The 26,650-nt window shown below is 37.4% G+C and overlaps 6 protein-coding genes and 1 long non-coding RNA gene across 9 annotated transcripts; 4 read left to right on the top strand and 3 right to left on the bottom strand.

Moving 5' to 3' along the window:
- Nucleotides 1-122: 122 nt before the first annotated feature.
- Nucleotides 123-2,182, bottom strand: LOC115890024 (threonine aspartase 1). Of its 2 annotated transcripts, none has more exons than XM_030910127.1 (8): nucleotides 2,124-2,182; nucleotides 1,878-2,010; nucleotides 1,690-1,818; nucleotides 1,444-1,638; nucleotides 1,123-1,389; nucleotides 826-1,066; nucleotides 610-757; nucleotides 123-549 (listed from the first exon to the last, which is right to left on the bottom strand). In XM_030910127.1, the coding sequence occupies exons 2-8, from the start codon at nucleotides 1,894-1,896 to the stop codon at nucleotides 448-450; spliced, it is 1,101 nt and encodes a 366-aa protein (XP_030765987.1). In that variant the 5' UTR covers nucleotides 1,897-2,010; nucleotides 2,124-2,182; the 3' UTR covers nucleotides 123-447. The 2 variants fall into 2 exon arrangements, with proteins under 2 accessions (XP_030765987.1, XP_030765988.1); XM_030910128.1 differs by lacking the exon at nucleotides 2,124-2,182 and adding an exon at nucleotides 2,085-2,102.
- Nucleotides 2,183-2,445: 263 nt separating this feature from the next.
- Nucleotides 2,446-5,500, top strand: LOC115890022 (arginine/serine-rich protein PNISR). The gene is made up of 10 exons (XM_030910124.1): nucleotides 2,446-3,032; nucleotides 3,083-3,522; nucleotides 3,577-3,666; nucleotides 3,723-3,831; nucleotides 3,991-4,044; nucleotides 4,212-4,324; nucleotides 4,377-4,536; nucleotides 4,586-4,832; nucleotides 4,888-5,232; nucleotides 5,316-5,500. Exons 1-9 carry the CDS (start codon nucleotides 2,543-2,545, stop codon nucleotides 5,198-5,200), a joined length of 2,016 nt encoding a protein of 671 aa, XP_030765984.1. The 5' UTR covers nucleotides 2,446-2,542; the 3' UTR covers nucleotides 5,201-5,232; nucleotides 5,316-5,500.
- A 146-nt stretch (nucleotides 5,501-5,646) lies between these two features.
- Nucleotides 5,647-15,283, top strand: LOC115890021 (zinc finger RNA-binding protein). The gene is given in 18 exon segments (XM_030910123.1): nucleotides 5,647-5,750; nucleotides 6,694-6,838; nucleotides 6,897-7,070; nucleotides 7,128-7,254; nucleotides 7,316-7,559; nucleotides 8,512-8,977; nucleotides 9,038-9,220; nucleotides 9,928-9,982; nucleotides 10,044-10,306; nucleotides 10,371-10,471; nucleotides 11,632-11,818; nucleotides 11,876-11,996; nucleotides 13,463-13,554; nucleotides 14,252-14,347; nucleotides 14,407-14,661; nucleotides 14,718-14,730; nucleotides 14,733-14,819; nucleotides 14,886-15,283. Coding segments are annotated over 18 exon segments (2,730 nt in total). The 5' UTR covers nucleotides 5,647-5,697; the 3' UTR covers nucleotides 14,954-15,283.
- A 2,831-nt stretch (nucleotides 15,284-18,114) lies between these two features.
- LOC115890104 lies at nucleotides 18,115-18,982 on the top strand. Its single transcript, XM_030910248.1, has 2 exons — nucleotides 18,115-18,402; nucleotides 18,462-18,982. The coding sequence occupies exons 1-2, from the start codon at nucleotides 18,171-18,173 to the stop codon at nucleotides 18,653-18,655; spliced, it is 426 nt and encodes a 141-aa protein (XP_030766108.1). The 5' UTR covers nucleotides 18,115-18,170; the 3' UTR covers nucleotides 18,656-18,982.
- Nucleotides 18,983-19,121: 139 nt separating this feature from the next.
- Nucleotides 19,122-24,223, top strand: LOC115890103 (cellular tumor antigen p53). 2 transcript variants are annotated; one of them, XM_030910246.1, is made up of 8 exons: nucleotides 19,122-19,281; nucleotides 19,556-19,683; nucleotides 19,747-19,813; nucleotides 20,569-20,760; nucleotides 20,820-21,009; nucleotides 22,202-22,433; nucleotides 22,869-23,076; nucleotides 23,782-24,223. In XM_030910246.1, exons 2-8 carry the CDS (start codon nucleotides 19,619-19,621, stop codon nucleotides 23,947-23,949), a joined length of 1,122 nt encoding a protein of 373 aa, XP_030766106.1. In that variant the 5' UTR covers nucleotides 19,122-19,281; nucleotides 19,556-19,618; the 3' UTR covers nucleotides 23,950-24,223. The 2 variants fall into 2 exon arrangements, with proteins under 2 accessions (XP_030766106.1, XP_030766107.1); XM_030910247.1 differs by lacking the exons at nucleotides 19,122-19,281; nucleotides 19,556-19,683; nucleotides 19,747-19,813 and adding an exon at nucleotides 19,911-20,504.
- On the bottom strand, nucleotides 19,777-21,266 carry LOC115890105. Its single transcript, XR_004051562.1, has 2 exons — nucleotides 21,174-21,266; nucleotides 19,777-19,912 (listed from the first exon to the last, which is right to left on the bottom strand). It is a non-coding gene; the product is annotated as an uncharacterized LOC115890105 (long non-coding RNA).
- Nucleotides 24,224-24,860: 637 nt separating the features above from the next.
- Nucleotides 24,861-26,381, bottom strand: LOC115890176 (zinc finger protein 391-like). The gene is made up of 3 exons (XM_030910338.1): nucleotides 26,168-26,381; nucleotides 25,371-26,112; nucleotides 24,861-25,320 (listed from the first exon to the last, which is right to left on the bottom strand). Exons 1-3 carry the CDS (start codon nucleotides 26,327-26,329, stop codon nucleotides 24,905-24,907), a joined length of 1,320 nt encoding a protein of 439 aa, XP_030766198.1. The 5' UTR covers nucleotides 26,330-26,381; the 3' UTR covers nucleotides 24,861-24,904.
- Nucleotides 26,382-26,650: the final 269 nt, after the last annotated feature.

Genomic DNA, 26,650 nt, shown 5'->3' with positions numbered 1-26,650 from the left:
ATGTTCTTTGGAAGTGTATTTTTTTAGCACAAAAGTATATGTTAAAAAAATTATTTGCGCGGCGCAGTTGGTGTGAACGCACCTTAAGTTCGTCCTCTTAACTTTTTAAAATCAAAATCGTATTTTATTAGTAGAATATCCAAGTTTATTTTGTTAATATCTGGTGACAATTATTTTATAAAAACATGTACAGAGTTCCTATAATATCTCGTCAGTATTTTTTTTTCTAGGTTTTTTCAGGCAGTGCAAAAAAAGATTTGTTTTGTAACTTGTTTTAGACAGAAACAAATTACCATTTTATAGTGATATTTACACAAGCTGTTTTTTTTCTTCTGCGTTTTTTAGAGGATAGTTTTAATTTATAAGAGTAAACTAGGTTTTTTTCAGGATTTTTATAATGTGCAACGACAAAATAATAAACTTTTTACAACGACTCCAAATATTTTATTATACAGAGAACGAGTTTGGTTTTTTGTAACAGAATTCTGTGCCTCCTACGTTTACTGAATGTCCCTCTTTGGCGTTTCTTGGTAGAGTAGAAATTACACTCTGCAAAATAAATTTATTGCATTAGTTGATATTAAAACGATTAAACTTTTTTTAATTTACACGAGCGGCTTTTTCTCCTTTCTTCATGTATCCAATACCTAAATATGGTGTGGTATGGGTCCACAACAAAGATATGTCTCCACTACAACTATCAGCCTTTAAAACTAACGCTCCCCCTAGTTTTGGTGCTTCAGTTTGTTGTAAATACCTAGAGTAATAAAGCAAAACAACTGTATTTTTTAGTATTAGGTCTACAATAATTCTTGATATTTTTACCTTGAATTCATAAAGTTTTCAGTCATTGATTTGTACAGGCTCACTGTAGGACAATCCGTATTCTTAATTAGGTCATCAGCCAGTGCTTTTGCTAAAAACGTTTGCATGATTTGCTCTCCACATCCCGTCGTACATACTGCTACAGATGACCTGTCTTGTCCATTGCAACTATCAGCCCACACGCCGGAGCCATAGTGAGCAGCTTGTCCTACTCGACCTGGACGTTTTAATAGGAGCCCACCTAAAACATTTTAAAACTTGTTTTTCAGTCATATTTACTCTATTATTATAACTAACCAGAGCTACAACCAGCTGCTACATGCCCTCTCTCATCAATACACACAGCACCCACTGTATCATTACGATTTGAATAATCAATAGTGAATTCTACAGGGTCTGCACAATCTTTTTTGAGTGTGGTATGTTCAAGAAGTCTTTTATATTTCTTATAATACTTTAAAGCCTTTGGACTTATCAGTTTATCATCTTTGACAATTTTTATACCAGATTTCTTAGCATGTTGGTATGCTCCAGATCCAACCAAGAGTTGTGGTGGAATTAATCCTTGAAACCATAAGGTTTTAAATTTATAAATATCATATTTTTAAGGTAAGTCACCTAATGGCAATGTAGTTGATTGTTTCTCATAGATATCATGTGCTAATACAATAGGGTTTTTAACTTTTCTGACCGCTCCACAAGCTCCAAATTTGAGATTTTCTCCGTTCATGATAGAGGCATCACATTCTACATAGCCTTCTAATGTAAGATTTGAACCAAAACCTGCATTTGTAGATGGGTCGTTCTCCAACACTGAGAAAGATAGGTTTGGCTTTAATAATTTTAACATGTCTCATTTTTTACCTGTTAGGGCTTCTCTTACAGCATGTATTGCAGTTCCTCCTTTGTCTAAAATTGCTATACTCTTTTTGCAAGCTCTTTTACTTAATACTTTGTATTCTTTTATTGTTCCAGAGTTATATTGACCAGCACCTATAACTTTCAAATTAGCATTTTAAATAGCAAGGAATAGCAATAATTGTTTGAATTACCGCAATGAACTGCAATCATAACTAGATATTAATGATCTGATATTAAACTGCAATCTTTTTTAGATGTGTTGTGTTCTGGTATCGGCTACCTAATTTAAATTGTTTTGTAAAATCGTACTCCGTCTATCCAAATCTAAAAAGAAGAAAATAGAATAAAATCAATATTTATTAATCTATTATAAGCAGTTATAAGATATTTAAATAAACCTTAAATAAACGGAGAAAAATTGAATGAAAATTTATTACCTACAGATTATATATTTTTACTGATTTTTACATTACGTATTTTACTACTAGCCAATTATATTTTGTGACATCCATTATTACATACACCACAGATCCCATAAGAAGAACTTTTTCAGAGATATGGAGAAAATTAGTTCCTTATATCTCTGATCTCCTCATATTAGCATATAATTCTAATTAGCTATTCTGTGGTAACTCTATCATATATTTGCTATGATCATATTTCTGATTATACTCTGTGTCATTATCTAGACCGGATAATCGTGGTAGCTTAGGCCGTAACTAATTTTGAGAGAAGAAATTGACATTTTAGAATTTAGAATAATCTGTGGTCACCAAAAGATCCCTGTGATATTTTTCTTCGGAAAAAAATTAAATATGCCTATTTTAATGTACCACCAACACTAAAATAGATCAAGATGTATTCTGGAAGCGATTCCGCTGACTCGCAGAAGTTTAAGCAATGGCCTATAAATCCAGCGGCCTATCAAAACACGCCAAACGACCAAGTGGATTGGGCCGCTCTGGCTCAACAATGGATCATCATGAAAGAGGCCGGTCCACCTCCCATTCCAGGTGAACAACCCGTCATACTAAACAAGGAATCTAAGAGCTCCAAAAGTTATATAGACGAATGTGGAGAAGCGCCTATGGAAGTAGAGACTGACAAAGATGAGGCCTCATCTTGGAGTTCGTCAGCGCTGGACAATGCACCTCCGCCGCCTGGAACAGAGGCTTGGAGTAATTGGAATCCACCTTCGAACTGGAACTGGTCCAACAGTTGGAATGTACCCAGTGGTGTACCTCCACCCATTGGAATACCACCTGTTAAAACTCCCCTTTTGCCCACTCCAGAATCATTTTCTAGTCCTCCAGATAATGCAAACGACAATGCTGTATCTTTCAAAGGTAAGTAGGTTTTGTTAGAGTATCCAGTACACTAAAATGTTTAATTGTAGGATACACAACTGCTCCACCACCAAATAACTTTACACCAGGTTTTTGGACGGGAATGGGAGGTGGGAAAATAACTCAGACTGAGATAAAGCCACATAATAAACGTTACAGTAAAGTGAATGTTCCCACAAAAGTAACAATTATTACTCCTCCAGCCAGCACACCAGCTGTTGCACCTGCACCAGATATAATGGCTGTACCAGATCCAGTGCCTGTTCCTGTTCCAACACCAACTCTGGATGCCAATAAAAGAAAACAACTTCCTGCGTGGATCAGAGAGGGTTTGGAGAAAATGGAGAGAGACAAACAGAAACAGCTGGAGAAGGAGAGAGAAAAGTACGAGAGGGAGGAGTACAAGGAGAAAATTAAACAAGAGGAGAAGGAAAAGATGGAGATACTTAAAACCACAATGCACGAAAGGGAGATGAGAAAAAGCAGATTTGTGAGTTTTTATCTAGAAATTGTTTATTAATATTATGTTTCAATGGTGTTATAGGACAGTGATGATAATAATTCAGATGAAGACATACCACGAACAAAGAAATTTTCTCCACCACCCATAACTCCCATGACTCCTGAACAACTGGTGAGTTATAAAAGTGATTTAACCTGTATTTATACCCATTTTTTCCTCTTTTTTAGATGATAAAAGTCCGGAAAATTATGACAGAAATTCTGTTGAAAGCAACTAACCAGCACATTGAGCAGATCTGCAAAGAGGAGATACAACGGTATTTAAAGAAAACTAGAGGTATTTTAGTCAATATAAACCTAAATAATAAACGTGAAGTTTTTTTTTTATTATCACTCACCTATAGCAAAAACATTGTTTATATGAGATTTTTATAGTGGGTTTTTTCGACTGCAAAGTCCAAAAAGGTTTTTATTAACCAGTTCTTATAAACTTCAGCTTCCGATCACCTAGCTTCCGCACCCAGTGGTGCCGTCTTAAGCGCCAAACTCGGTAAGTGTTAATTATTGTATAAAACTCTATCACCTTTTTTCTACACGTTTTTATCCCCTCAGTGCTTCTTAGTCCCCGAAATAAGCTATATTCTTCCCCTTCCAACATTCCAAGCTTATAATCCACCCGAGGTAAATGCTTTTTTACGTTGTGACTTCTTGTAATAGGTCTGGGTGTCTATGACGATGGATCCGACAGCGACAGCGGAGAGGATCACACTGACGGGGCCAACAGGGACAGCCAGAGGAACGACCAAAACGATTCGGACTTGGAACTTAAAGTTTGTAGACGAGAAAACGTTCTAGGGAATTTTACAAATTTTTTTACTGTAGGAAACCATACGTAGGAAGCAGGCTGAATTTGCCAAGACCGAGAGAGAGATAGAAGCGAGGTTAACGGAGGCCGAACAGAAGAAAGGACGCAGCAGGAGCGAATCAGAATCTTCCGAGTCCCGCGACGGGAATAGCTCGCCCGCGCAGCTCCACGTAGACGGTAGGTCCCGTTCCTGTGCCAAGACGGAAAATTAAGCTTGTATTTTTAGGAAATTCCCAAAAACTCGCTCCGGAAGAGACTAAACACCAAACCAAGCGACACAGTTCGGTCAGTTCTTCGGCCAGCTCCAACTACTTGGAAACTAAAACTAAGATGTCGCGCCGGAGGTCCACGTCCAGTTCCAGGAGCGACTCCAGAAGGAGGAGCGACAGTCCGGAACGCGACAGACGGAGGAGGGACGCGAAAAGGCGCTCCAGGAGTAGCGAGTCTGGAAGGAAAACCAAACGAAGCAGGCGGTGAGTCGACGCAGGCAAACTCTCGATAAATAATCGATAAATCTTCCCGTTTCAGGTCTCGATCCGACTCTCGTTACTCCCGACGCTCCCGCAAGAGCCGTTCCCCCTCCAAGTCCTCCTATTCCTCGCGGCGTTCGGTCAAATCCTCCCGCAGGTCGCGGTCGCGTAGCACGTCGCGGGAGCGCAGGCGGGGGAGGTCAAAGAGGTCGGAGTCCCGCTCCAGGACGTCCTCCAGGAGGCAGCGGTGGTCGCGCTCCAGCTCGCGGAGGAGGTCCAGGTCGAGGTCCAGGAGGAAGGAGAGGTCCAGGTCGAGGAGGCGCCGCTCGTCCAGGTCCTCCAGCAGGGGTAAGAGGTCTCACAGACGCTGAGCCCAGCAAGGAAAAAAATTGAACCCTTACAGGTTGTATATTCTATGCTTTTCTATTTACGTTTATGATTATTATTTAAAAAATATATATATTAATGTACTTGTTTCTTTCCCAGGTATATAAATAAAGGTTCCCAAGTCTCAGCAATCTAGAGAAGAATTAATTATTGTGTATATATTAGTTTTAGATTCCTAATTAAATACAAGTTCTTGTGTTAGTTCTGAATATTTTAATGTAAATTTTTCTATAGTATTGCTCAGTCATTATTATTTGGTGCAAATAAATCAAGTTCAAAGATTATTTGTTTTATTATAATATCCACTAAATTGTAAGTTGGAAAATTATACGTTTTTAATTTTATTTTGAAAAGTGCGGGAATAATAATTGACATAATGACAGATGTCAATTTCCGGTTCCGTTTTATTAGTTCGCTTCTTTTAGAACTGTCAAATGGTGGCGCTAGTTTAATTGATGGTAGTTTGTAAGCGTGTTGATGTATGATGGCTACTAATAATTATTTTGGTTTTACACACGGTGGAACTCAGTATAGGTGAGTTAAAATTGTTTATTTTATATCTCTAACGCATGAACTTTTACTGTAGTATAAAATTTTGCTGCTGTTATATTTGGTATATTAATAATGCGTAAAAAATTGTGATAAAACCGGTGTCCTTGAACGGCCATTACCGGCATTTCGAAAGCCAGATCAATATACTGTGCAACGTTGTCGATAATATTATTTGATAAAAGTAGATTATTTGTTTTTAATCTCAGACCAATATTTTTTTAGTTTCCAAGCCAAGATAAGGTTAACAAAAGAGTCAGTGTTTGATAAACATAAGAAGTAAACATTTTAAAGTCGTTCTACCTTCTCTGCTTTAGTACTGCATTTTTGTATTTGTACTAATTTAGAAGGATACTTTGATAACTACCAATTTAGCGAAACGAGAACTAATTCTTGTTGGAATTCATTCGTTAAATTTAATTCTTTAATGAGTAAAATATTTGCACATTATTCTCATACCTTGGTTAAATATGTGGCAACGTTGGATTGCGGGCGCCGTCCATCCGCCATTTTGGCCGCCGGCTCCGCATCGCCCTCCTATCGCACGTGTGCGATTTTCCGCGAAAATTCGCGTGAAAAACTCCAAATTTGCGACGTAAATTGTCGGTACATAATTCCTCTTAATAGTGCGTATCTTTAGGGCAAGCTGCTTTTTGGACTAGCTTGTTTTCTACCAATCGTTTCGAGGTAGGTTCAAGGGAAGGAGGTACAGAAACGATTGAGGTGGACAATTTGCTAACACAATAAATCAGCTTTTATCTAAAGTTTAATTATCATTGTATTGTGCTTGACTTTGTTGAAATAAACTTGGATCAGTGTATTTTTATTAATTTGCTTGATAATGCACTAATGGCTAAATTTAGATGTATGAATTTGAATTGAAGTTCGTGAGTTGCAGGAAATGTTAGTTTTATCAATATTTTTTCAGTGCTACTGCCACCGGGGCAGCTTACCAGGCAGGACAGCCAGGCTATGCAGTAGCAGCGTCACCAGCGACCGCAGCGGCGGCCACGTACGGAACTCAAAGGGCTCCAGGCTACGATACAGCCTACCAGGCGGCGGCTGCCACACAGGTAAACTTCTCGACGCGTTTCGACCAGGTAATTCAATTAATTTACGTTCGTTTTGTAGGGAACTTATGCTGCAGTGGGCACAGGAGCAACTCCAGCTTACGAGTACGGTTACGGGCAGACAGCGGCAGCTGGTTACACGGGGGGTTACGAGCAAGCGGCGGCTGCCAAGCCGGCCACTTACGCCACCACCTACGCGACACAGAGAGCAGCCAGCCAGCAAGCTCAGGCTGCAGTAAGTACACCTTTGGAGTATGTTTCGACGTTTAACCTGCCGCTTTACTTTACCCAGACCGCAGCTGCTAAGCCCGCGCAGTACGCCGCCACTTACCAGCCCAACGCCACAGCGTACCAGGCCACTTACGCTCAGCCGGCCACTCAGACGACCATAGCAGCCCAACCTACTACTCAGGCGAAGCGTAAGTTCAAGAAGAATTTGCCAATTCCTCGTGGTTATTTTGTACTTTTTCCCCCCTGTAGAGAATAAAGCCAACACCACGTATTCGGGGTACGACGCGGCCCTGTACTCGGCCGCCACTATGTACGTTGCGCAGCAGCAACAGGCGGCCGGAGCGCAGGCGGGACAGGCTGCCGGAGTGGCGCAAAAGGCCGGAGGCGGCTGGCAGGGATTCAAGAGGGGAGGCATAGGGGCCAACAAGGGACAGCGCGCCAAGGCGCCGCCTAAGCCGCAACAGTTGCATTATTGCGATGTCTGTAAAATCAGGTGAGTGCTCTCTTGTTACTCATTTTAACCGTCTTTGTTTTACACTGTTTGTCTTCTTGTAGTAAACAATTAAAAAATTTACTTTGATGCAAGGAGAATTTCACGTTTATTCATTGATATTAATCTGTGTTCAGACACCTTGCAAAATTATTAGGCGTCATTAACCAAAGAGATCTTTCAAAATCTTTGGGAGATCTATATTTCAAGTGATTCCTTACAAATCTATATTTTATTTAAAGAAGTCTTTGTGAAGTCCTCAAAACATTTTAATTTATTCATATAATTTATCTAAAAAATGTTATTTGTGATAGTTTTAATATTATTAGACACTATACTGGGTGGTCCATCGGCATTCGAAACAGGAAATCCCATTCATTCAATTTTGAACTGTCCCAATATTGGCTGCCTTATTAAATTTACAGCTAAATCGTAAATAAATTTTTTAAAGGTCTGAATATACTGAACAAGCATGCTAAATTGGAACAATTTTGGCCGATTTTAAGCAGGGTTGGCATGTGATTTTTTCAATTTAATAAAGACATTTTAAGTACAAAAAGTACATTTTTACTCTTTTTAATAGAACATACTATTTATTTTCGTTTTTAATAGTACATGCTACTTCTTTTAAAACATTACAAATAATTTTTTAATCAATTTCAAACATTGCAAATAATATGAACAGTAATCAAGCAACAATTTGTACACTCGTTGAATTTGACACTTATTATATTAGTTAAAATCGGCTTGTCCAAAATCGTTGAAATTTGGCATGTGCATTCGGCATACGCAGATATTTAAAAAACTATTTACGACTTTGCCATAAAGTCAATAGGGGATCCAATATTTGGACAGTTCTAAAGTTGCATGGAATTTCCTATGCTTCCGACGTTGAAGCACCACTCAGTATATGAAAAGGCGATGTTCTAAGAGAGTTTTTGTTGTAATTTAACAGCTGCGCTGGTCCCCAGACCTACCGCGAGCACTTGGAGGGCCAGAAGCACAAGAAACGCGAGGCGGCTACGAAGATGGCCGCCTCGGTGGCCACCACCAACGCCAACCGTTCCGGCAACTCGCTACGGTGCCAGCTGTGCGACGTGACGTGCACCGGCAACGACGCGTACGCCGCGCACATCAGAGGCGCCAAGCACCAGAAGGTGGTGCTGCTCCACACCAAGCTGGGCAAGCCAATCCCGCCGCAGGAGCCTGAAGTGATCGGCGGCGGCCGCAAGTCAGTGGCGTCCGCGCCCAAGATCAACTTTGTTCAGTCGGGTGGCCTGGGGGTGAGCCCTGGCGGAGGACCCGGCAGTAACGGCGAGGCGGCCATTAAAGAGGAGGACGTGGACGACGGCATTCCAGAGCCGGACATTCAGCCCGTGGGCCAGGATTACATTGAAGAGATCAAGAGTGACGATGGCAAGGTCAGTAGTGGAGCTTTTGTTATGTTTGCTTTGAATCATTCTAATTTTTTTCTTCCGTAGGTGATTAGTTTCAATTGCAAGCTGTGCGAGTGTCGTTTCAACGATCCCAACGCCAAGGAGATGCACATGAAGGGGCGCAGGCATCGGCTCCAGTACAAGAAGAAGGTGAATCCGGACCTGGTGGTGGATGTGAAACCGTCCCTGAGGCAGAAGAAACTGCAGGAGGATAAGATGCGTAGGGCTGTAAGTTTTATCGCCTTAGAAATGATTCTGAATACAGTATGTCCCCGGATCCTCTTTACAAAAGGATTTTTTTTTGTTATCAGCGTTTTGAAAAAAATGTGCTTTATCCCATTTACACTTTACCAAGCTGAGTCCTAAAAATGAAAAGGCAGTATATCTAGGGTTATTATTAATTTTGATTGTCACATTTTGGTGTTAACGTATCACTCTTTCTATAACATTGAACTGAATAAATTTTGTGTTTTTAATATTTTAATATAAAAAAATTGTGTTAATCAAAATTAGTAATCATCTATCAAAGAATGAAAACGTAAGTATTTTTGTGGTTTGTTTAATTTTTCTCTGAAACATAATATTAACATTTTTTAAAAAGTTTAAACATTTTTTTTAACATTTATAACAAGCAAAAAAGATAAAACAAAGCATTTTTCTTAAAATATTGATATTAAAAAGTTTTTCCTCTTGTAAAGACGATCCAATGGTACTGGTACGGCAGCTCGACGATCGTTCCTTTTGTTAAATGTGAAATTCGTTTTTCGAAATTTTATGGTCGTCGAAGAATATCCTTTGTGAACTCCTTCACCCCCGCACATTTGGAGGTTAAAATGTTGTGGGGTTTTGCGTGTTTGCACAATGGCCTCATACATTGACCGCTGCGCCGTTCTCATGTTTTTTGTCTCTTACGTTTTGTATTTATTTTTTTCTAGGCTATGCGCGAAGACTACTGGAATCGTCGTCACGTTTTCAACGTCGAGGAAGAAGGTAATTAAGCGTTTATTAATAAAATAAAACCATCTTTCTAATAAACTCCATCAAACAACAGAATCTATGTACTGGGACGACAGAAGACGTTACGAGGACTACATGGACATGATGGCTCGCGGCGGAGGCGGTCCCTTCTCCAGAGGCGGCAGGCCCTTCCCCGGCGGTCCCCCCTTCTTCCCGGGAGGTCCCGGCGGTCCCAGACGCGCCGAGTCCAGCGACGACCGCCACGTCATAGCCAAGCACAACGACATCTACCCGAAAGAGGAGGAGTTGCAGGCGGTGCAGCGCATCGTGTCGCACACGGAGCGCGCTCTCAAACAGGTACGAGTCGTCTTTGGTGCTTGGAAATGCGTTGTAATGCTCGCGTTAATACGCTATTTATTAGGTGTCTGATCAGTTGGCGGAGGCAAAGCCCGCGGAGGGAGAAGCGAACAAGGACAAGGCGATGGAACAGCCTCAGAAGGAGGACGGGCGTGATAACCAACTGTAAGTAATCCCATGTAAAGGGTATAGCTGGATTAATATGGGAATCTGTCTCCGCGGCTTTTTTGGCTCGTACTCAGGGGGTCGATTTGGTGTCGAATCAAAATAATTCACCTAAATTTTTAGCTCTTTAACTCAAACGGTTTTCGAGATTTTCAAAAAAAAACCTGTTTTTTCAATTATATTTTTATTTTTATAGTAAAATTCAAAATTAATTAATGGTGATTTTTTTTTCCTAATTCTTAGAAGTCTAAGACGTGAAAAAATAATATGATCATGATTCTTAAACGAAAAGCCGATTTTTAGCAGAGGAAAGAAAATTAAAATCTTCAGTTTTTTTTAGCCTTTGTGAAATATGTCACTCACTAAAAATCGTCAGAAAAAAGTAAACAAAAATATAAGTTAGTTCTCAAAGGTTAAAACAGAAGATTTTAGAAAAAAAAAGAGTTTTTAATTTTTTTCATATTGTTCCATCACTTCAAAATATTCTAAAAAAAATTCTGAGTGTGAGCGATGCAATTTTATCGTCGTGTATAAAACAATAATTTTTTCCATAGCTAGTTACGTTTTAAAAAACATTCAGAAATTATTATTTCAAGGAATTTATTACGAGTAGAAAAAATATTGTGCTGGGTTAGGGTTGCTGTCTATGTAATTTGGCAAATAAATAAAGCTGTCTCATTAGTTGTCAGTTTTGAGTCAATATTTTTTAATTCTCTTTCGTGTCGATTGCTGATTGAATTGGAGCCAGAAATGGCTCAAAACGAAATAAGTAAATTACCAACAGATATTCAGGCTGAGGCGACAAACGCCATATCCCAACTACTTCCATTTAAATCCCGAACAACTTGTGAAAAGGAATACAAAAATTTTCAAAAATGGAAGCAATTAAAAAACGTGCGACAAGAAATAAAGATTTTTAATTTGTCCTCGCTGTTAAAGTATCATTTAATCTACCCTTGCTGTTAAAGTACTATTTTATCTACTATTTTTGATAGATATAAGGCAATTTTAACAGTTGCTATGGAAAAAGAACTATTTAAAATATTTAAATTCAACTACTCTAGAACACTTTAGTTTTTAAATGTCTTAAATGTTCAGGATGGCGATGCAATAGACTCTATGATAAAATTTGTATATAGAGTTTAATTTCTTCTGTTCAGGTTCTCTTTCCAACAAGAACGGGACGCGACTCGTATGCTAAGGGGCGTGATGCGCGTGGGACACCTCGCCAAGGGACTGCTACTGAAAGGAGACAACACTGTGGAGCTGGTGGTCCTCTGCGCGGACAAGCCCACCCTGACGCTGCTGAAGAAGGTGGTGGAGTTGCTTCCCGCCGCCTTAAAACAGGCAAGAATTAGGCCGACGGTCCCGCGCATCCCAACTAATGTTCCGTTTGTGTTTCAGGTGGCGCCGGAATCCGCCTACCAAGTCCTCATCAATCCGGCCGAGGCCGGTTTGACGGTGCAGGCGGAAGGGCTGACCGTACTGGTGCAACTGACCAGTCCGGTGATGAGGGAAAGCGGGGGTAAGTGGGGGTGCTACAGAATGGCTGGACGACGTGCAGGGGGACGTGGCGTTCGAAAAACGTGTTTTTGAGAGAAACAATGTTGCCTTAAGGGAGGTCCTTCATTCTACCTTTTCTGTTGCAGGCCGCTGAGGCTTTTTGTCTTTCAGAAACACTGTTTAGTCGACGGCGGGCAGTACCGCGAGGTTTAAGCTGCACAGCGCCGGACGTATATTTGTAAACGACGCCCATGATCGCGATTCACTTCTAGGCCGAACGATGCCGCGTAAACAGCATACGATATCGCAAATCCGTCTGGTAAATAGCATCCGTGATTCCAAATTTTAACTGCCTTAACACCTCTTATATAAACACCAGACGATATCGCGAAATTTAATAATGGGTTGCTCGTAATCAGCATTCAGGATCGCAAATTTTGTTTGTCAATACAAGGTTTTTTTTGTTCAAGCGGCCACCCCTTCCAATAACAACCACGCATATTGCTGCTTAACTTTTGTGATCGTACGAAAAAATACACGTTGACGTGCGGTTGATTCATAAAAATTAAGTAAAACCTAAAATCGTGTCGAGAAATCAACAGAAAATATAATTCCAGATGACACTATTTTATTTTCATCCAACTTACATATGCAAATTACTTAAAAACAAAATAAGAGATGTAATATATTTCCATAGGACTCAATATCAATTTCTAAAACCTAACTTTTGATGACTTGACTATAAAAAATATTGAAGAAGGAACTAAGTTACAATCTTCTTGATCTTCTTGTACTAGAAAAAGTCAAATTTTATCTACAAAGAAATTAACAAAAAGTTTAGTTTTTATTTTAAGTTTTCGAAGTAAAGCTGGTCGTTCTCTCAGCATTGGGTAAAATGTCCTGGAAATTTAAAATATTCTGTAACTTTATTCATTTCAGCCAGAATTTTGCGATCTTGAATGCTGATTACGAGTAACCAATCAACAAATTTCGCGATATCGTCTGCTGTTTATAAGAGGAGTTAAGGCTGTTCCAATTTGGAATCACGGACGCTATTTCCTAGACGGATTTGGCCATATGGTATGCTGTATACGCGGCATCGTTCGGCCTAGAACAGAATCGTGATCATGGACGGTGTTGGCAAATAAACTCGCGCGCCGGACGTGGAGCTGCGTCGACGTTAGTGAAGAGACGCAGCTTAAACCTTGATTTGCTAATAAATATTGGACTTGGTTTTCTAGGTGGAAGAGCTGCGCTGGGAGTGAGGCGGGAGGCTCCGGCCTTTCGAGGCCCGCGCCTCCCCGCCGCACCGTCCAATACTTAGTGTACTGTGCCCTAATATCCCATTTTCTAGAGTCCACCAGCTATTCCTGCGGTGCGGGGAATAAGGATTTTTGACCACGAGCGGCGCCGCGGGGTGCCACCGGCGCGAGCCGGCGGCACCCCCTGGCGGCGCAAATGGTCAAACACCCTTTTGTTTGTCTATAGAAGCTGCAAGCGGCGGGTCGGACCGGGACGTTCTCTCGAGAGGAAAGTGTCTCCAGGCGCTGGCGGCGCTCAGACACACCAAATGGTTCCAGGTTTGTGTTTTTATCACTCGCGATTCCGCAGTTTAGAGACCGCGCCCGCGCGACGAACCCCGGCAGCGCCTGATCTGAAGATGTGGGTTTTGAAAGTCGCGCTCGCGTCTCAGGGAATCGGAGCGATTCTAGAACTTTTTCTCATTTTTTTACACTCACTCAATCGACCGCTGCTTCTATTCCCTTTTTTGTTTTCGCGCTTTAGCTTTTAGATTGATTTGTAACGGTGTCGGAGATGGAGTTCGCGTCCTAGGATTTTTCTTATTAATGACTTGGGCTGACATTTTACTCATAAGACTGAAAAGGAAAAAACGAAGGTGTAGATTTTACATTAATTACATTACTATAAGAAATTTGCTTGGAGCCATTAATAGAAAGAGATCCCGTACGACGCGCTCTTCACCTGTGACACTGTTTTTTAGTTTTCTTTGAGTCAGATCAATAATTCAAAATAAAAACCCGTAAATTTCGCGTTTTTCAATTATACCGAACGAGACGAAAACTTCACATCTCAATCATTGCTGTAGACGATAAAAACGAGACCAGCTGGCGAGGCTCCACAATCGCGTCATTCAGCGTCAGCATTTGATACCTTTTTTTTGTTAGTTTTGTGTCACCGAAACAGGTCAACGATTTTTCTTGTGGAGCCTCGTCCACGGCCGCACTAATAAGTCTAACACGTTGTGGAATTTTGCAGGCTAGAGCGTTAGGACTTCATTCGTGCGTCATGATCATCAGGATTCTACGTGATCTTTGCCAGCGAGTACCCACTTGGTCTCCTCTGAGTTCTTGGGTAAGAAGCCACGCGCTTGTATTTTTGTAGCACCTATTAATTACGTTTTCTTTTTTTAGGCCATGGAATTGTTGGCGGAAAAAGTGATTTCGTCCACGCCAGGACAGGTGCAATTGTCTTCGGGCGACGCTCTGAGGCGCGTCATGGAAGCCGTGGCCGGCGGCCTGTTGCTGCCCGGAGGACCGGGTCTCTCCGACCCCTGCGAGAAGGACGGGCCGGACGCCGCTGGCGCCCTCAGCGCGCAACAGAGAGAGGATCTCACTTGTTCTGCTCAGTACGCGCTGAGGCTGATCGCGTTTAGACAAATATATAAGGTGGGAATAAGTCCCTGTTTTATTACGACCGACGTTTACGTGTGTTCTTGTTTCAGGTTTTGGGCATGGACCCCTTCCGGCGCCGCAAAAGGCCTTCAGGAAAGACAGATCTGCGCGGAAGCGTCGTCGCTCCGGAGGCGAACAAGAAGGTTCGGAAAGTAAGCTTTTTGCTTGTCTTTGTTCTGTGTCCGCTTGCGCAATCTTGACCTTTGTCGTTGTTTTAGGTGACACGGGGAAGATAATTAAAACCGAGGGCGCTGCGACCGCCACCGAGGGAACCCCCGTCAAGTGATTGGGAGGCCACGCATCTAGTTCTATGAAAATATTTCGATTGTTAGTTTAATTTAAAAATACCATATAAATTTATCTTTTTAAGTTTAGTTTGTAGGACGTTTTGATTGGCTCCAAGCGAATCACTATTTTCATGACTTGATTTTCTTTTTGTTAATTCATCAACCACCAGTATTTATGACTTACGATGATAGATCGATCCATTTTAATTATAACATATAGTTACAGTAAGTACATGGGATGATGATTATAATCCCAATTTTCGGTAACATTCAGTAATTAAGCAGTGTATAATTTTTTCCTGAACAATGATAAATGTTTTGTGACATTATTTTCGTCTAATTAATAAAGTTCTTCAAAGAAATTGTTTATTATTTTCCTTTTAAGTGCCAGAATGTAGATGTCTATATTGGCATTGGACTAAGTAATACAAACGCCTTACGATGATACCATACAATCGGGAAAAAAACGGCGTCGGATATGGCTGGGAAATTAAAGTCGCTGTCATTTTATATGTAAATTTATATTGGGAAAATATATGATCGAAAAAACGGCGGCCAGTTGGCTGGGATATGACGATCGATGACATTCTCCATATAATTTTACACATGGCAGCGATCTTTATTTCATAGCCATCGCTGACGCCGTTTTTTTTTCTATCTATAACCAGTTGAATTGTCGTACTTTTACCTTGATAATTCAGGCAATTTCCAAGTATTAAAAGTTTCCCTTAATAGGCGCATTCGCCATTTCGTCAAGAAAAAAACGATAAACAGGATTTTTTCAATTTTAAATTATTGTTTCAGTACTCTGGGTACATAGCTACAATATAATTATTATTCTCTTCTGCCTAAATATCGCTGACGCCGATTTATTGATTCTGCTTGTCCACGTCTCCGTCTGTCTCTTCGTCTTCGTATGTCTCTGTCTGCCTCTGCTTGTCTTTGTCTGTCTCTGCCTGATTTATTGATTTTCATTGATTTATTGATTCATGGATTTATCGATAGGTGGAGCGATACAATCAATAAATCAATAATACAATAAATCCATAAATCAATAATTAATAATAATCGAATAATATAACAAATCAATAATACAATAAATTCGTAAATCAATAATACAATAAATCTATAAATCAATAATACAATAAATCCGTAATTCAATAAATAAATAATCAATAATACAATAAATTTATAAATCAATAACTCAATAATACAATGAAAAAATACAATGAATCCATAAATTGATTAATCGATAATTAATATTAATCGAATAATATAATAAATCAATAATACAATAAATTCGTAAATCAATAAATCAATAATACATTAAATCCATAAATCAATATATCCATAAATCAATAATACAATAAATCCATAAATCAATAAATTTATAAATTAATAATACAATAAATCCATAAACCAATCAATAATACAATAAATTCGTGAATCAATAAATCCATAAATCAAACTCATAAATTAATAATTTTTAATATTTCCTTCCAATTTTCATTGAAAGACGACATATCAGGGATTTGTATCAGGAGTACATAAAGAGCAAGAAGGTAAAAATAACTATCTCTGCAGACTTTTGTGCTCCTGTTAGAAATCGCTGATTTCTGAAAGAATTTAAAATATTTCCTTCCAATTTTTATTAAAAGAGAACATATCAGGGATTTTATCAGATCAGGAGTACATAAAGAGCAAGGAGGTAAAAACTATCTCTGCAGCCTTATGTGCTCCTAGTAGAAATCGCTGATTTCTGAAAGAATTTAAATATTTCCTTTCAATTTTTATTGAAAGACGACATACCAGGGATTTATATCAGGAGTACATAAAGAGCAAGGAGGTGTAAAATTATTTCTGCAGACTTATGTGCTCCTGGTAGAAATCGCCGATTTCTGAAAGAATTTAAAAATTTCCTTTTATAAGTTCGGATACTAATTAATAGATGCCGCAACATATTCATTAGAGAAATCCGTAAAAAAATTATTAAAGATAAACGCATTAGTCAATAGGTGTCACCTCAAACCAGCAAATTGTAGGAAACATTAATAAAAAAGTTTTGGTAATTGCCCCCTAAGTGGCGCCACAAGCGCATATAGTTTCGAAATACTCCACAAAGACGAAATGACGCTGTAACCAGTTAACCGCGCTTTGGTTGCAATTTAAATCAGCTCAAATGTGTTTAAGCTTAAAATGTGGCGTTTTTTGCTGGTAATTATGTTATATTGTTGAAATGCTAGTACGAAAGTGATATTTTGAAGAGTTTAGTGTTAAAAATACGTCAATTATACTGATTTTAAAGTGTGGTGTCTTAAAATGACGGGAAGTTAAACAAAAATAAACGTTGTGTTTTCGCTGATAACAGCCACTTCAGCTAATAATTTATTATAGAGGGTGATTCTATATAAAGTTAATTATATTATACTTTTGAGCATAATTGCCCTGCGTTCTTCATCACTGTAAAAAAAAATAAAAAATAAAAAAAAAAATAGATGTTATATATAGTTAATTATATTATACTTTTGAGAATAATTGCCCTGCGTTCTTCATCACTGTAAAAAAAAATAAATAAAATAAATAGATGTAAAGCATCGGCTTTACATCTATTTCTCTAAGTATTCTGCATGGTACTTACTTCTTGTTTTTCAACTTCCACTTGTAACAGAATATTTAATTTATTTTTATTTATTAATTTTCGCAATTAATGATCCTTATCAATAAATAATATTTTATTATAAATAATTTTTTTCTTCAGGACTGGTTTTTCAGTTAATTTAGAATGTTTTTATCTTTTATAACTTCAAAAGGAATTCGTGAAACCTATTGAACACAATAGCTTTTTTCGTTTTCCTGTTATTACCGATTCTGAACCGTACTAGAATTGTGATGCGTATGCGCAGAAGGAAATATGAAGACATTATTTCATTTGCGCATGCGCTGGAGAGTTCTAGGACGATTCAGAATCGATAATAACAGGAAAACGAACAGACCTAATATAAAAGCAATTCCTTATATTTTTAAAATTCGAATAAAACGGTATATTTTTTTTAAATAAAATTGTTTTTGCCATTCTGTGATGTCACAGTCTCAATACTATAATACAATTCCGTGTCTATTTGTAGTATATGCTTTACGTTTCTAACCGCGCATGTCAATAAATTTAAATCGATCAACCCTCAATATTTACGAAATTAATACAAACACAGCCGCAAAATGACGGATAATTGTAAAATAAATATTTCCTTAACGTTCGAAGTATTGTTATATTTAAATTCCTTTTATTTCGGATTATTCCTGGCGTGCGAAGCGGGAATGAACTTGGTAAAATTCGTGAATTTAAACGACCTGCATCATTTCTCCACTGATCTAATTGTTCTAATGTTCGTTTGTTGCATAGAAATATTCCGAATTATCGTTGCACGCAGTGCCAATGTAAGCGAAAGAAGTAAGTAGTTTTCAACAATAATACGCATCTGTAACTATGATAAAATGTTTATATTTTAGAGTGGCTGATAGTGGTAGTAATTTTACTGACGATACCGTCTGCGCTCGGAGTCGTATATTTAATGGTGTTGCAGAACGAAGTACTCCGTTTTGAATATATCATATGCTCAATACAATTGGGCCTGTGCACTATTCAAATATTTACAGGAATTCTGTGTCTCTTTCCCTGCTGTAAAGCTCCAGAATACTATTAATAAGTGTCAGCGTAAAAGTTGTATTTTAAGTGACAACAGACACTAGCCAATTTGAATATATTTAATAGTTATACAATAAAGTAAATTATAAGAACCATTATTTAGATTTTTAAGAGGTGTTTGTTCTTTACGTTTAAAGTTGGTTAATACAAATAAACTATAGGAATAAATCCAGCGCTTTGAATAAACCAGCACCGGTTTAAATGTTTAGTATATTTGGTTGCCTCTATTTTGGCGCCAATTTTATTACATAATTAAAAGCTTAAGGATAATTTAACGGATGGAAATGTATGTGGTATACTGTGTGCTAATAAAATTGAAATATTTTATTTTTGTTTATTTATAGAAACAATATACCTTCTTCACATTTATTACCTATTAAATTAATGTGATATGGAAGCATTATGGAAGCAAATGACCATCACAGATGACCATCATCATACCATCATGGCGCTATGACAGATGCTGCACTGAAGCCATATGTTATCTGTGGCCATATAGTCGATGATTCATCTTGTTTGGCTTGCGGGGGTGAATATTCAACAAGTGGAAATAAATGTTTGGGCAGTTTTTAAAGCAAATTATGGCCAGTTGAATAATTAATTCCCAAATATTAATTTTTACAGGTAATGCATGATTCTAGGTATCTGTTCTGACTATTTTTTTGCAAAACTATGGGATACTCGCCAATTGTAAACTCAGAATACCGTAAACTTTAAACAGTTTTTATATTTAGTGAGAAATCTAGTTAGAATAAATGAAATAAGTCTCAATTTTACATCCGGTTTTTATCTTAAAGCTTAAATACATACAATTTTTTCGTGTATTATGAAGTTTAATTAATTATTGTGCAATAGTTATTGGGGGACTTTTTCTGTATCATTGACATGTTTTTTTTAGTCGGGGCATATATTATTCGGTGTTTTCTTTTTCTGTTTCGTAAACTATTGAGCTGAAACTAGAATGAGCTGCTCAGATTCCTGTCTCTTTTTGTCCCAAGACACTACAACGGAGCTTCTTAAAGAAGTGTAAGTTATAACACATTGAGATACCAACCCTCGAGTGATTTCAATACTTGAATTTTCTTCTAGCTCTCAGCAGGAGATTGACTGTACCAGTAGTATTTTGTTTGATGTAAATTATAGCAGCTACACCTTGGTGAGTATCATACAAGGGTATCGTATATATGAAGTGATTGCTTGGGTATGTTTCTTACTGTTAATCATAGGTTCTTGTTCCATCACGACTACAGTGTCTCTAAGAGGAATATAAAGGTGGTATTTTAGTAAACATTTCATTATATTTGTTTTCTTTTTACTAGGAGAATGAGTCTAGGTATTATATTTTTAGCAGGTACCACTGGTCCACAAGAAATAAACAAGTTTAAAATGAATTGTATTGTTATTCATATTAAAGAGCAAAATGCATTTAAAATGGCTATGCCTGCTATTAAAAGTTATCTTAAATACTTATTTGAGAGCTATTGTTTAATTTTACCATTGTACTTTTACTATCTTCATGATTCAATAGATCAATTTTAGGACAATGACTATTAATTTATGTTTTTATGAGCCCTTCCTAGAATTGTAAATATTACATTCTATTATGAAAGAAATAATTATAGAGGCTAATTCATAAGGGTGAATCACCACTTGTGGTGGGTGAAAAAACATCAAGTTGAGCAAGTTTGAACTTGTCTATTTCATCCACGATTCTCTGATATAACGGGCGACAAAATTATCGGCGGTTCATTTTAAAATAACATTTTCTGAGCTTTATTTATTATTTTTAAATAAATACACTTCTAGTCAATTAAAAAATAAAAAGAAAAATGGTTGTAGCTAAAATAGTGAGTGCTCTTCAGATTGATTTACACAAATAGATTAATTCATTTAATAAACTTCCTTTTTTAGGAAGACACCGCTCCCTTTGAGGAGTACAAGCAGGTGCTCTTGGAGCCCGCAGGGCACTTAGAGCTCTTACCAGAACCGACTTATCCTATTTTCCAGCCTCGTCTATTGAATGATCCCCTCATCAACGATGAGTACTCGGGGCCGTACGAGTTCGAAGTGGCCATAGTTCCCGACCAGAAAAGCCCTTGGATTGTGAGTGCCTTTTCTAAAATTTTTATTTATGATTGTATTTTTTTTTCGTTACGTTTCAGTATTCGCCCCTGCTAAACAAAGTGTTCTTGGAGCTGGGCAAACAGTTCCCCGTCACCTTTAAGACCAGAACTTTTCCTCAGGAAGCCTTGTTTATCAGGGTCACCCCCAAGTACTCGGGCAGTCAGCACTCGATAGACGCGGTAGTGCGTTGCATCCAGCACGACTATCACGCCGATCCCTCTAATAAAGGTTTGTTTTTATTTTACACAGACAGAAAAAAATAATACAGTTTTTTTTAAATATAGCGTTTATATACAGGGTGGTCCGAACTGTATTCCGGATAAAAATAAGTAAAAAAGTTCGTATAAATATTTTTTTAACTGTTCTGAAGAATAATTATTTTTCGTCCATACCTGTATAAAACTACTGAATAAAAAAGTATACATTTCCGTGACTTTTTACGTAAAAGAATGTCTCTGGGTAAAAATCGCTGCAAGCAACCGTTCTCAAGATATTTAAAATGGAAATAGTCAATACGTGTCATTATTGACAAAAAATAAACACGTTGAGTAGATAGTTATTTGACTGAAATAATAAATTTGGGAAATTTTAATTTTTTTAAATCAATCATAAATTTTTCTACAAAAAAATGATGATAAAATAGTTTCTGTTGAACTTTTGGCACAAAAACATTTCAAATTTATTATTTCATTCTAATAACTATTTAGTCAACATGTTTAATTTACGTCAAAGATGACAGGTACTGATAATTTCGATTCCAAATATCTCGAGAACCATTCCACGTAGCAATTTTTACTAAGAGACATTTTTTACGTAAATGACGTCGCAAAAATGTATATTTTTTTACTCATTAGTTTTATACAGGTACGGAAGAAAAGTTATTACTTTTTAAACCAGTTAAGAATATGTAGGTGCCGCCCTTTACCAGTTAGAGCTTTGAGTCATATTGACATGAAAATCATATTTCTCATGTCAAAAAACTCCCAGGCACCGATTTTCATCCAAATAATGACGTTACTTCAGAAATTGGGAAAACATTGAAAAATAAATGAAACTATAGTGCACCCTGTATCTCCAAAACTAAGCATTTTAGGACATACACTTATACAAACTTTTTTACTTATTTTTATCCATAGAACATGCTGCCGAAGTTTACGGAATACAGTTAGGACCACCCTGTATGTGGCGTTTTTATTTTTTAACGAATTTATTTTGACAGTTACAAAAAATCCACAAACACAAAGGAACTTATTTAGCTTTGTACTTTACTTCAAAAATCACTTGAGGCGTTTTGTTTTTCTGGGACCATCATCAATTTTTTATAAACATTTTTTCTCAAGGAGGAATCACACCCTGAAATTTTTTGGATTACTTATAGGAAACGCCCGGTATAAATCGTACAATTGTTTGTTGTTTCTAGATATTCCTGCCGAGGTGAGAGCTCACGTGATACGGTGCGCCAATCGCCAGGTGAGCTACCTGGGAAACAAGGACCAGCAGGAGCGCCTCAGCCTGGTGCTGCCGCTGATTAAGCCCGAGGTGGGGGCCGATAGCGTGTTTGAATTCTTCCAGTTCGTGTGCACCAGCACTTGCCCCACGCCCGGCATCAATCGCAGGAGCCTCGAGCTGATATTCACTCTGGAAAATGTCAAGTAAGTCTTTTTTGGACACGCGGTAAAAAAGGTAAATTTCTATACAAAACGATAAAATGTTATTTTATCGTCGACCGAAAAGATTAATTCACGGGAGACGATAATGCAATAATTTTATAGTCGTGTATAAAACAATATTTTTTTCCATTTAAAAAATATTCAGAAATTATTATTTCAGGGAATTTATTACGAGTAGAAAAAATATTGTGCTGGGTTGGCCTCATTTCTGTAGGCGTATTTAAGTTTTTAAAATCAAATATTGTACTGTACACCCTGTATATTTTACGTGAATGAGATGCACAATTTAATTATCTATCAAATTGTATTATACCTTTTTTATTTGAGAAATCTCCCCATGAGAGATGGCACATGTTTTTTTGAAACACCCTGCGCAATGGCCAAAACTAGTTTCTAGATTGATTTTGTGTGTTTTAGTGGCTCGGTGGTGGGAAGGAAATCCGTAAACGTCAAAATTTGTGCATGTCCCAAACGGGACCAGATCAAGGACGAGGCCAAGTACAAAAATAACAAGAACGGGCCGCCGGTTCCCAGGGGCAAAAAACGCAAGGCCGCTTGCCAGCCGGCCAACCCTGGAAAGGTACTGCCCGCGTCGGACAACGATACCAAGGTGTACCCCATTACCGTAAGTAGCGACACTACAAAAATTCTCTAGAAAATTTCACACTAGTCATCACATTTTCTAATATTAATTTGCAAAAATCAAGTTTATCGTTTTTTTCTTGACGAAATGGCGAATGCGCCTATTCAAAGAAATTTTAATACTTAGAAATTATTGCCTGAATTATTAAGGTAAAAGTAAATTCAACTGGTTAGAGATCAGCTAGTTCAACTAGTTAGAAAAGTACCGTATGATCGAAAAAAAAACGGCGTCAGCGATGGCTACGAAATGAAGATCGCTGTCATTTTATGTATGTAAAATTATATGGGGAATGTCATTTCCAAGCCTTTTTTTTTCGGTCATACGGTACTTTTCAACAAATCAAGATGGTTCATTTCATTAAAAAAAAATGTGTTGACATTTGCCTGCTTTTGCAATATTACCTGTTCAGTTTTATTTTAAAAATAGGTGCAATTTTTCTTAAATTAAAAACTAGTTTTTAAAAATCAAAAAATATAATTTTAAAATTATTTTAAACACAATTCAGTGTGAAATTTTCTTGCCAAATACCACGCGAGATTAAATTAAATCCGCTGCTAAACATTTTTTAGAAAGTTATCCAAATCTATGTCTTCTATCTCTCGTAAATGTTCTCCGGAAATAATTTAATCTCTAGTGGTACTACTTTAGCGATATAATTTAACAGTCGACGTTTTAATTTGACGGTAGATTAATGTGGTGGGCAAACAAACTCAGCTCAAAGTGCTCTCTTACATCGAGGACGCTCTAGCGCACGACTTGCTCAATCATCAGGGCGAACCTTCGGAGGGGCTGTACCAAAAGGTGCTCGACGACACTAAAGCTGAAAAAAACAGAGCGCTCAACCCTCATCACTAATAATCGTGCCATATTTTACCTATTTTTTATTTACTATTTTTTTTATTCTTAAGTTTATTACCTATTTTTATTACTATTATTGAAGTATAAGAAATTGTTCTGCTGGGGGAAACTTATCAGTACCTGAGCTATTTGTCTTACATCCAGGAGGGAGTAATTATACAGAGGGTTTCCTTGAAATCCTAAATTTAATGGAGGTGTAAATATGGCTTAATAGATTAAGTCGGAGATGTCTAAATATCGTCTCTGTGATTGTGCCTTCAACACAGATATTCTCCTTGTGATTGGAAATTTATTATTTAGTTAGTTATACATGATTTTTAGCTATTATTTTTCTACGATTTGCAATATTTATATACTAGATTTAGGTCAATTTATGTAACGAATTATAAAAAATAAACTTTTTGCAAAAACATGCAGAGATTTCTAAACAACCCCATAAGTATTTTAATAGAAATAAAACTCCTATAATGATATCATGTTTTCAAATCTTTAATTTGTTATATGGTTCTTCAATTTCTTATTATTCAATGAGTACACATATTTTCTGGTAAATTTCGATAAAAGAAACATATTTTCTCTTACTGTTTTTCAAATAACTTTGAAATAGTCTATATATTTGCCTTTGAAAATTAAAGAAAAAAAATACGTTTTTTTTCTGTATATATGGTTGCATAGATTTAAAGACAGGGATGGGCATGTAGAAAACTGAAAACATTTCTGTCCACAGATGTTATTTCTACACATAATAAAACTAGTTTTTTACACGTAAAATTTTATTTATCTTGAGCATAATGTTGAGACATTTTTCAACTTTTACCCTTTATATTTTATGTTCTGCGTATTTTATTTATATCCTAAATGGCAATTATTGTAGGTAGAGTACACTACTAATTAAAAGAGACATAATATAAACTAAGAAAAACAATTTATTTCTATAAAACTAGATAACATATCACTTCCTAACGGATCCCTTTTCCTCCAAAGTAGTACCGTCCAAAGTGCCGTGATGTTTGAGCATGTGATCTCGCAAATAGTACCGTCGAATAAAACCCTTGCCGCAAATAGGACACTGGTGTGGCCTCTCTTCGGTATGGATCATGGTATGGTACTGCAGATGCACCTTGGTACTGAACCTTTTGTCGCAATAGGCACAAGGGAAGGGTTTTTCGCCCGTGTGCACCGACTGGTGCCTCTGCAGGTCGCACTTCTTGATGAACGCTTTCTCACATTGATCACAAGGAAACGGTCTCTCGCCAGTGTGAATCATCTTGTGCCAGTCCAGATGGCTTTGAGCCCCGAACGATTTTCCACACACGTCGCATGCATACGGTCTTTCTTTACTGTGAGTCCTCACATGGAAATTCAATCCTACAAAATAAATTCTACACTTTAAATACAGATAAAAACATACATTCTACCTGTGCGATTAGTAAAAGATTTCCCACATAGATTGCAGAGATAAGGCTTCACACCAGTATGCGTTCTTAGATGGATATTCAAATTGTTGGATGATGGGAAGCGTTTCTGGCATGTTTCGCATTGGTAGTTCTTCTCGCCAGTGTGGACTCTGGCGTGCCTGTTAAGACATCCCTGAGAATTGAACCCTTTACCACACAGGGTGCACAGATACTGGCCCTTAAACTTGTGTCTCTTTAAATGCACATTTAGAATGTACTTTGACTTGAATGTTTTATTACAAATTGTACAAACGGCAGGATTTATTTCCACACTTGGGTCATTTTCCTGCAGTGAATTCTCTTCACAGTCTGAAAATACTCTCCCTGTAAAGTCTTTACGTTTTTCAGTCTCAGGTTTCTTGTTATCGATGGTTTCAACATTGTCATCCTTCTCGTCGGATATTTTTAAAGGACCCAAATCTATATCGGCTTCGTTGTATTTTGATAGAACAAAATTGCTAAAATCATTTTTCACAAATACTGTATTTGTAATATGTGAACTATGTTGCTTGGTGAAAGATAGGGTATTTAGGCCGATTTTATGTTGAGCGAAGGAATTGATAGCGGTGTGATTTTCGTCGAATGGTCCTAAATGCTTCTTTAAAACTGATTCGGACTTTTCAATCTGGAGTTTGAACTTATAGAAGGAACGCAGTTGTTCCAAACAGGTTGAGCATATTTCGTCGGGAAACCCTTTGTGTAACTGGAAATTTAAAACATTATATAGTACCTTAAAGACTTTTTTAAAACACCTTTACTTTGACTTCGTAAATAACATTGAGCAGCTCTAAAACCGAGGTGTTATTGTTATCGACCTTAATATTTTCATCACGGATTTTGTGTCTCAAATTTTGATTATTCATGCACGTACGGCATATATTTTTAAAATCAACAAGATTTCTGTAAGCCGACAAATCCATTTTTCATAAAAAAACAACCAGAGAATAGGTACATTAAAGAAATGCTAACTTCATGTTAAAAAATGGAAACAGACGCTACCTGGTGTCGCCTGGCAGTACTAGCTAAATTGAGGGGAATTGGAGGGGCGGGGCTTAAAAGAGGGGAAATTTTTTAAAAAATACTTTTATAAGTATCACTGACTTACTGTTTGAAGTTAATAAACATATTTTTTATTACTTTAATATAATTTAATGTATTAAAAAATATGTCTATTAACTTTACACAGCAAATCAATGATATTATTAAAGAGTTATTATTTTCAGAGAAAATTCATAGTAAAT

Source organism: Sitophilus oryzae, unplaced genomic scaffold (genome assembly GCF_002938485.1).
Source record: "Sitophilus oryzae breed Bouriz unplaced genomic scaffold, Soryzae_2.0 scaffold_85_pilon_pilon, whole genome shotgun sequence".
In the NCBI taxonomy this organism is placed as follows: Eukaryota; Metazoa; Arthropoda; class Insecta; order Coleoptera; family Curculionidae; genus Sitophilus; species Sitophilus oryzae.
This window is presented reverse-complemented; position numbering and strand designations above follow the sequence as displayed.

Coding starts and splice junctions, on each gene's coding strand:
- LOC115890176 (XM_030910338.1), bottom strand. CDS start 26,329: ATGGATTTGTCGGCTTACAGAAATCTTGTTGATTTTAAAAATATATGC. Junction 26,113..26,167: donor ATGTTATTTACGAAGTCAAA/GTAAAGGTGTTT, acceptor TTAAATTTCCAG/TTACACAAAGGGTTTCCCGA. Junction 25,321..25,370: donor ATCTTTTACTAATCGCACAG/GTAGAATGTATG, acceptor TTTATTTTGTAG/GATTGAATTTCCATGTGAGG.
- LOC115890103 (XM_030910246.1), top strand. CDS start 19,619: ATGAGCTGCTCAGATTCCTGTCTCTTTTTGTCCCAAGACACTACAACG. Junction 19,684..19,746: donor ACGGAGCTTCTTAAAGAAGT/GTAAGTTATAAC, acceptor ATTTTCTTCTAG/CTCTCAGCAGGAGATTGACT. Junction 22,434..22,868: donor TTCACTCTGGAAAATGTCAA/GTAAGTCTTTTT, acceptor TGTGTGTTTTAG/TGGCTCGGTGGTGGGAAGGA.
- LOC115890024 (XM_030910127.1), bottom strand. Junction 1,390..1,443: donor ATCAACTACATTGCCATTAG/GTGACTTACCTT, acceptor TATGGTTTCAAG/GATTAATTCCACCACAACTC. Junction 550..609: donor AAGGAGAAAAAGCCGCTCGT/GTAAATTAAAAA, acceptor TTTATTTTGCAG/AGTGTAATTTCTACTCTACC.
- LOC115890104 (XM_030910248.1), top strand. CDS start 18,171: ATGACGGATAATTGTAAAATAAATATTTCCTTAACGTTCGAAGTATTG. Junction 18,403..18,461: donor TGCCAATGTAAGCGAAAGAA/GTAAGTAGTTTT, acceptor TTTATATTTTAG/AGTGGCTGATAGTGGTAGTA.
- LOC115890022 (XM_030910124.1), top strand. CDS start 2,543: ATGTATTCTGGAAGCGATTCCGCTGACTCGCAGAAGTTTAAGCAATGG. Junction 3,832..3,990: donor GTATTTAAAGAAAACTAGAG/GTATTTTAGTCA, acceptor TATAAACTTCAG/CTTCCGATCACCTAGCTTCC. Junction 4,045..4,211: donor CGTCTTAAGCGCCAAACTCG/GTAAGTGTTAAT, acceptor TTCTTGTAATAG/GTCTGGGTGTCTATGACGAT.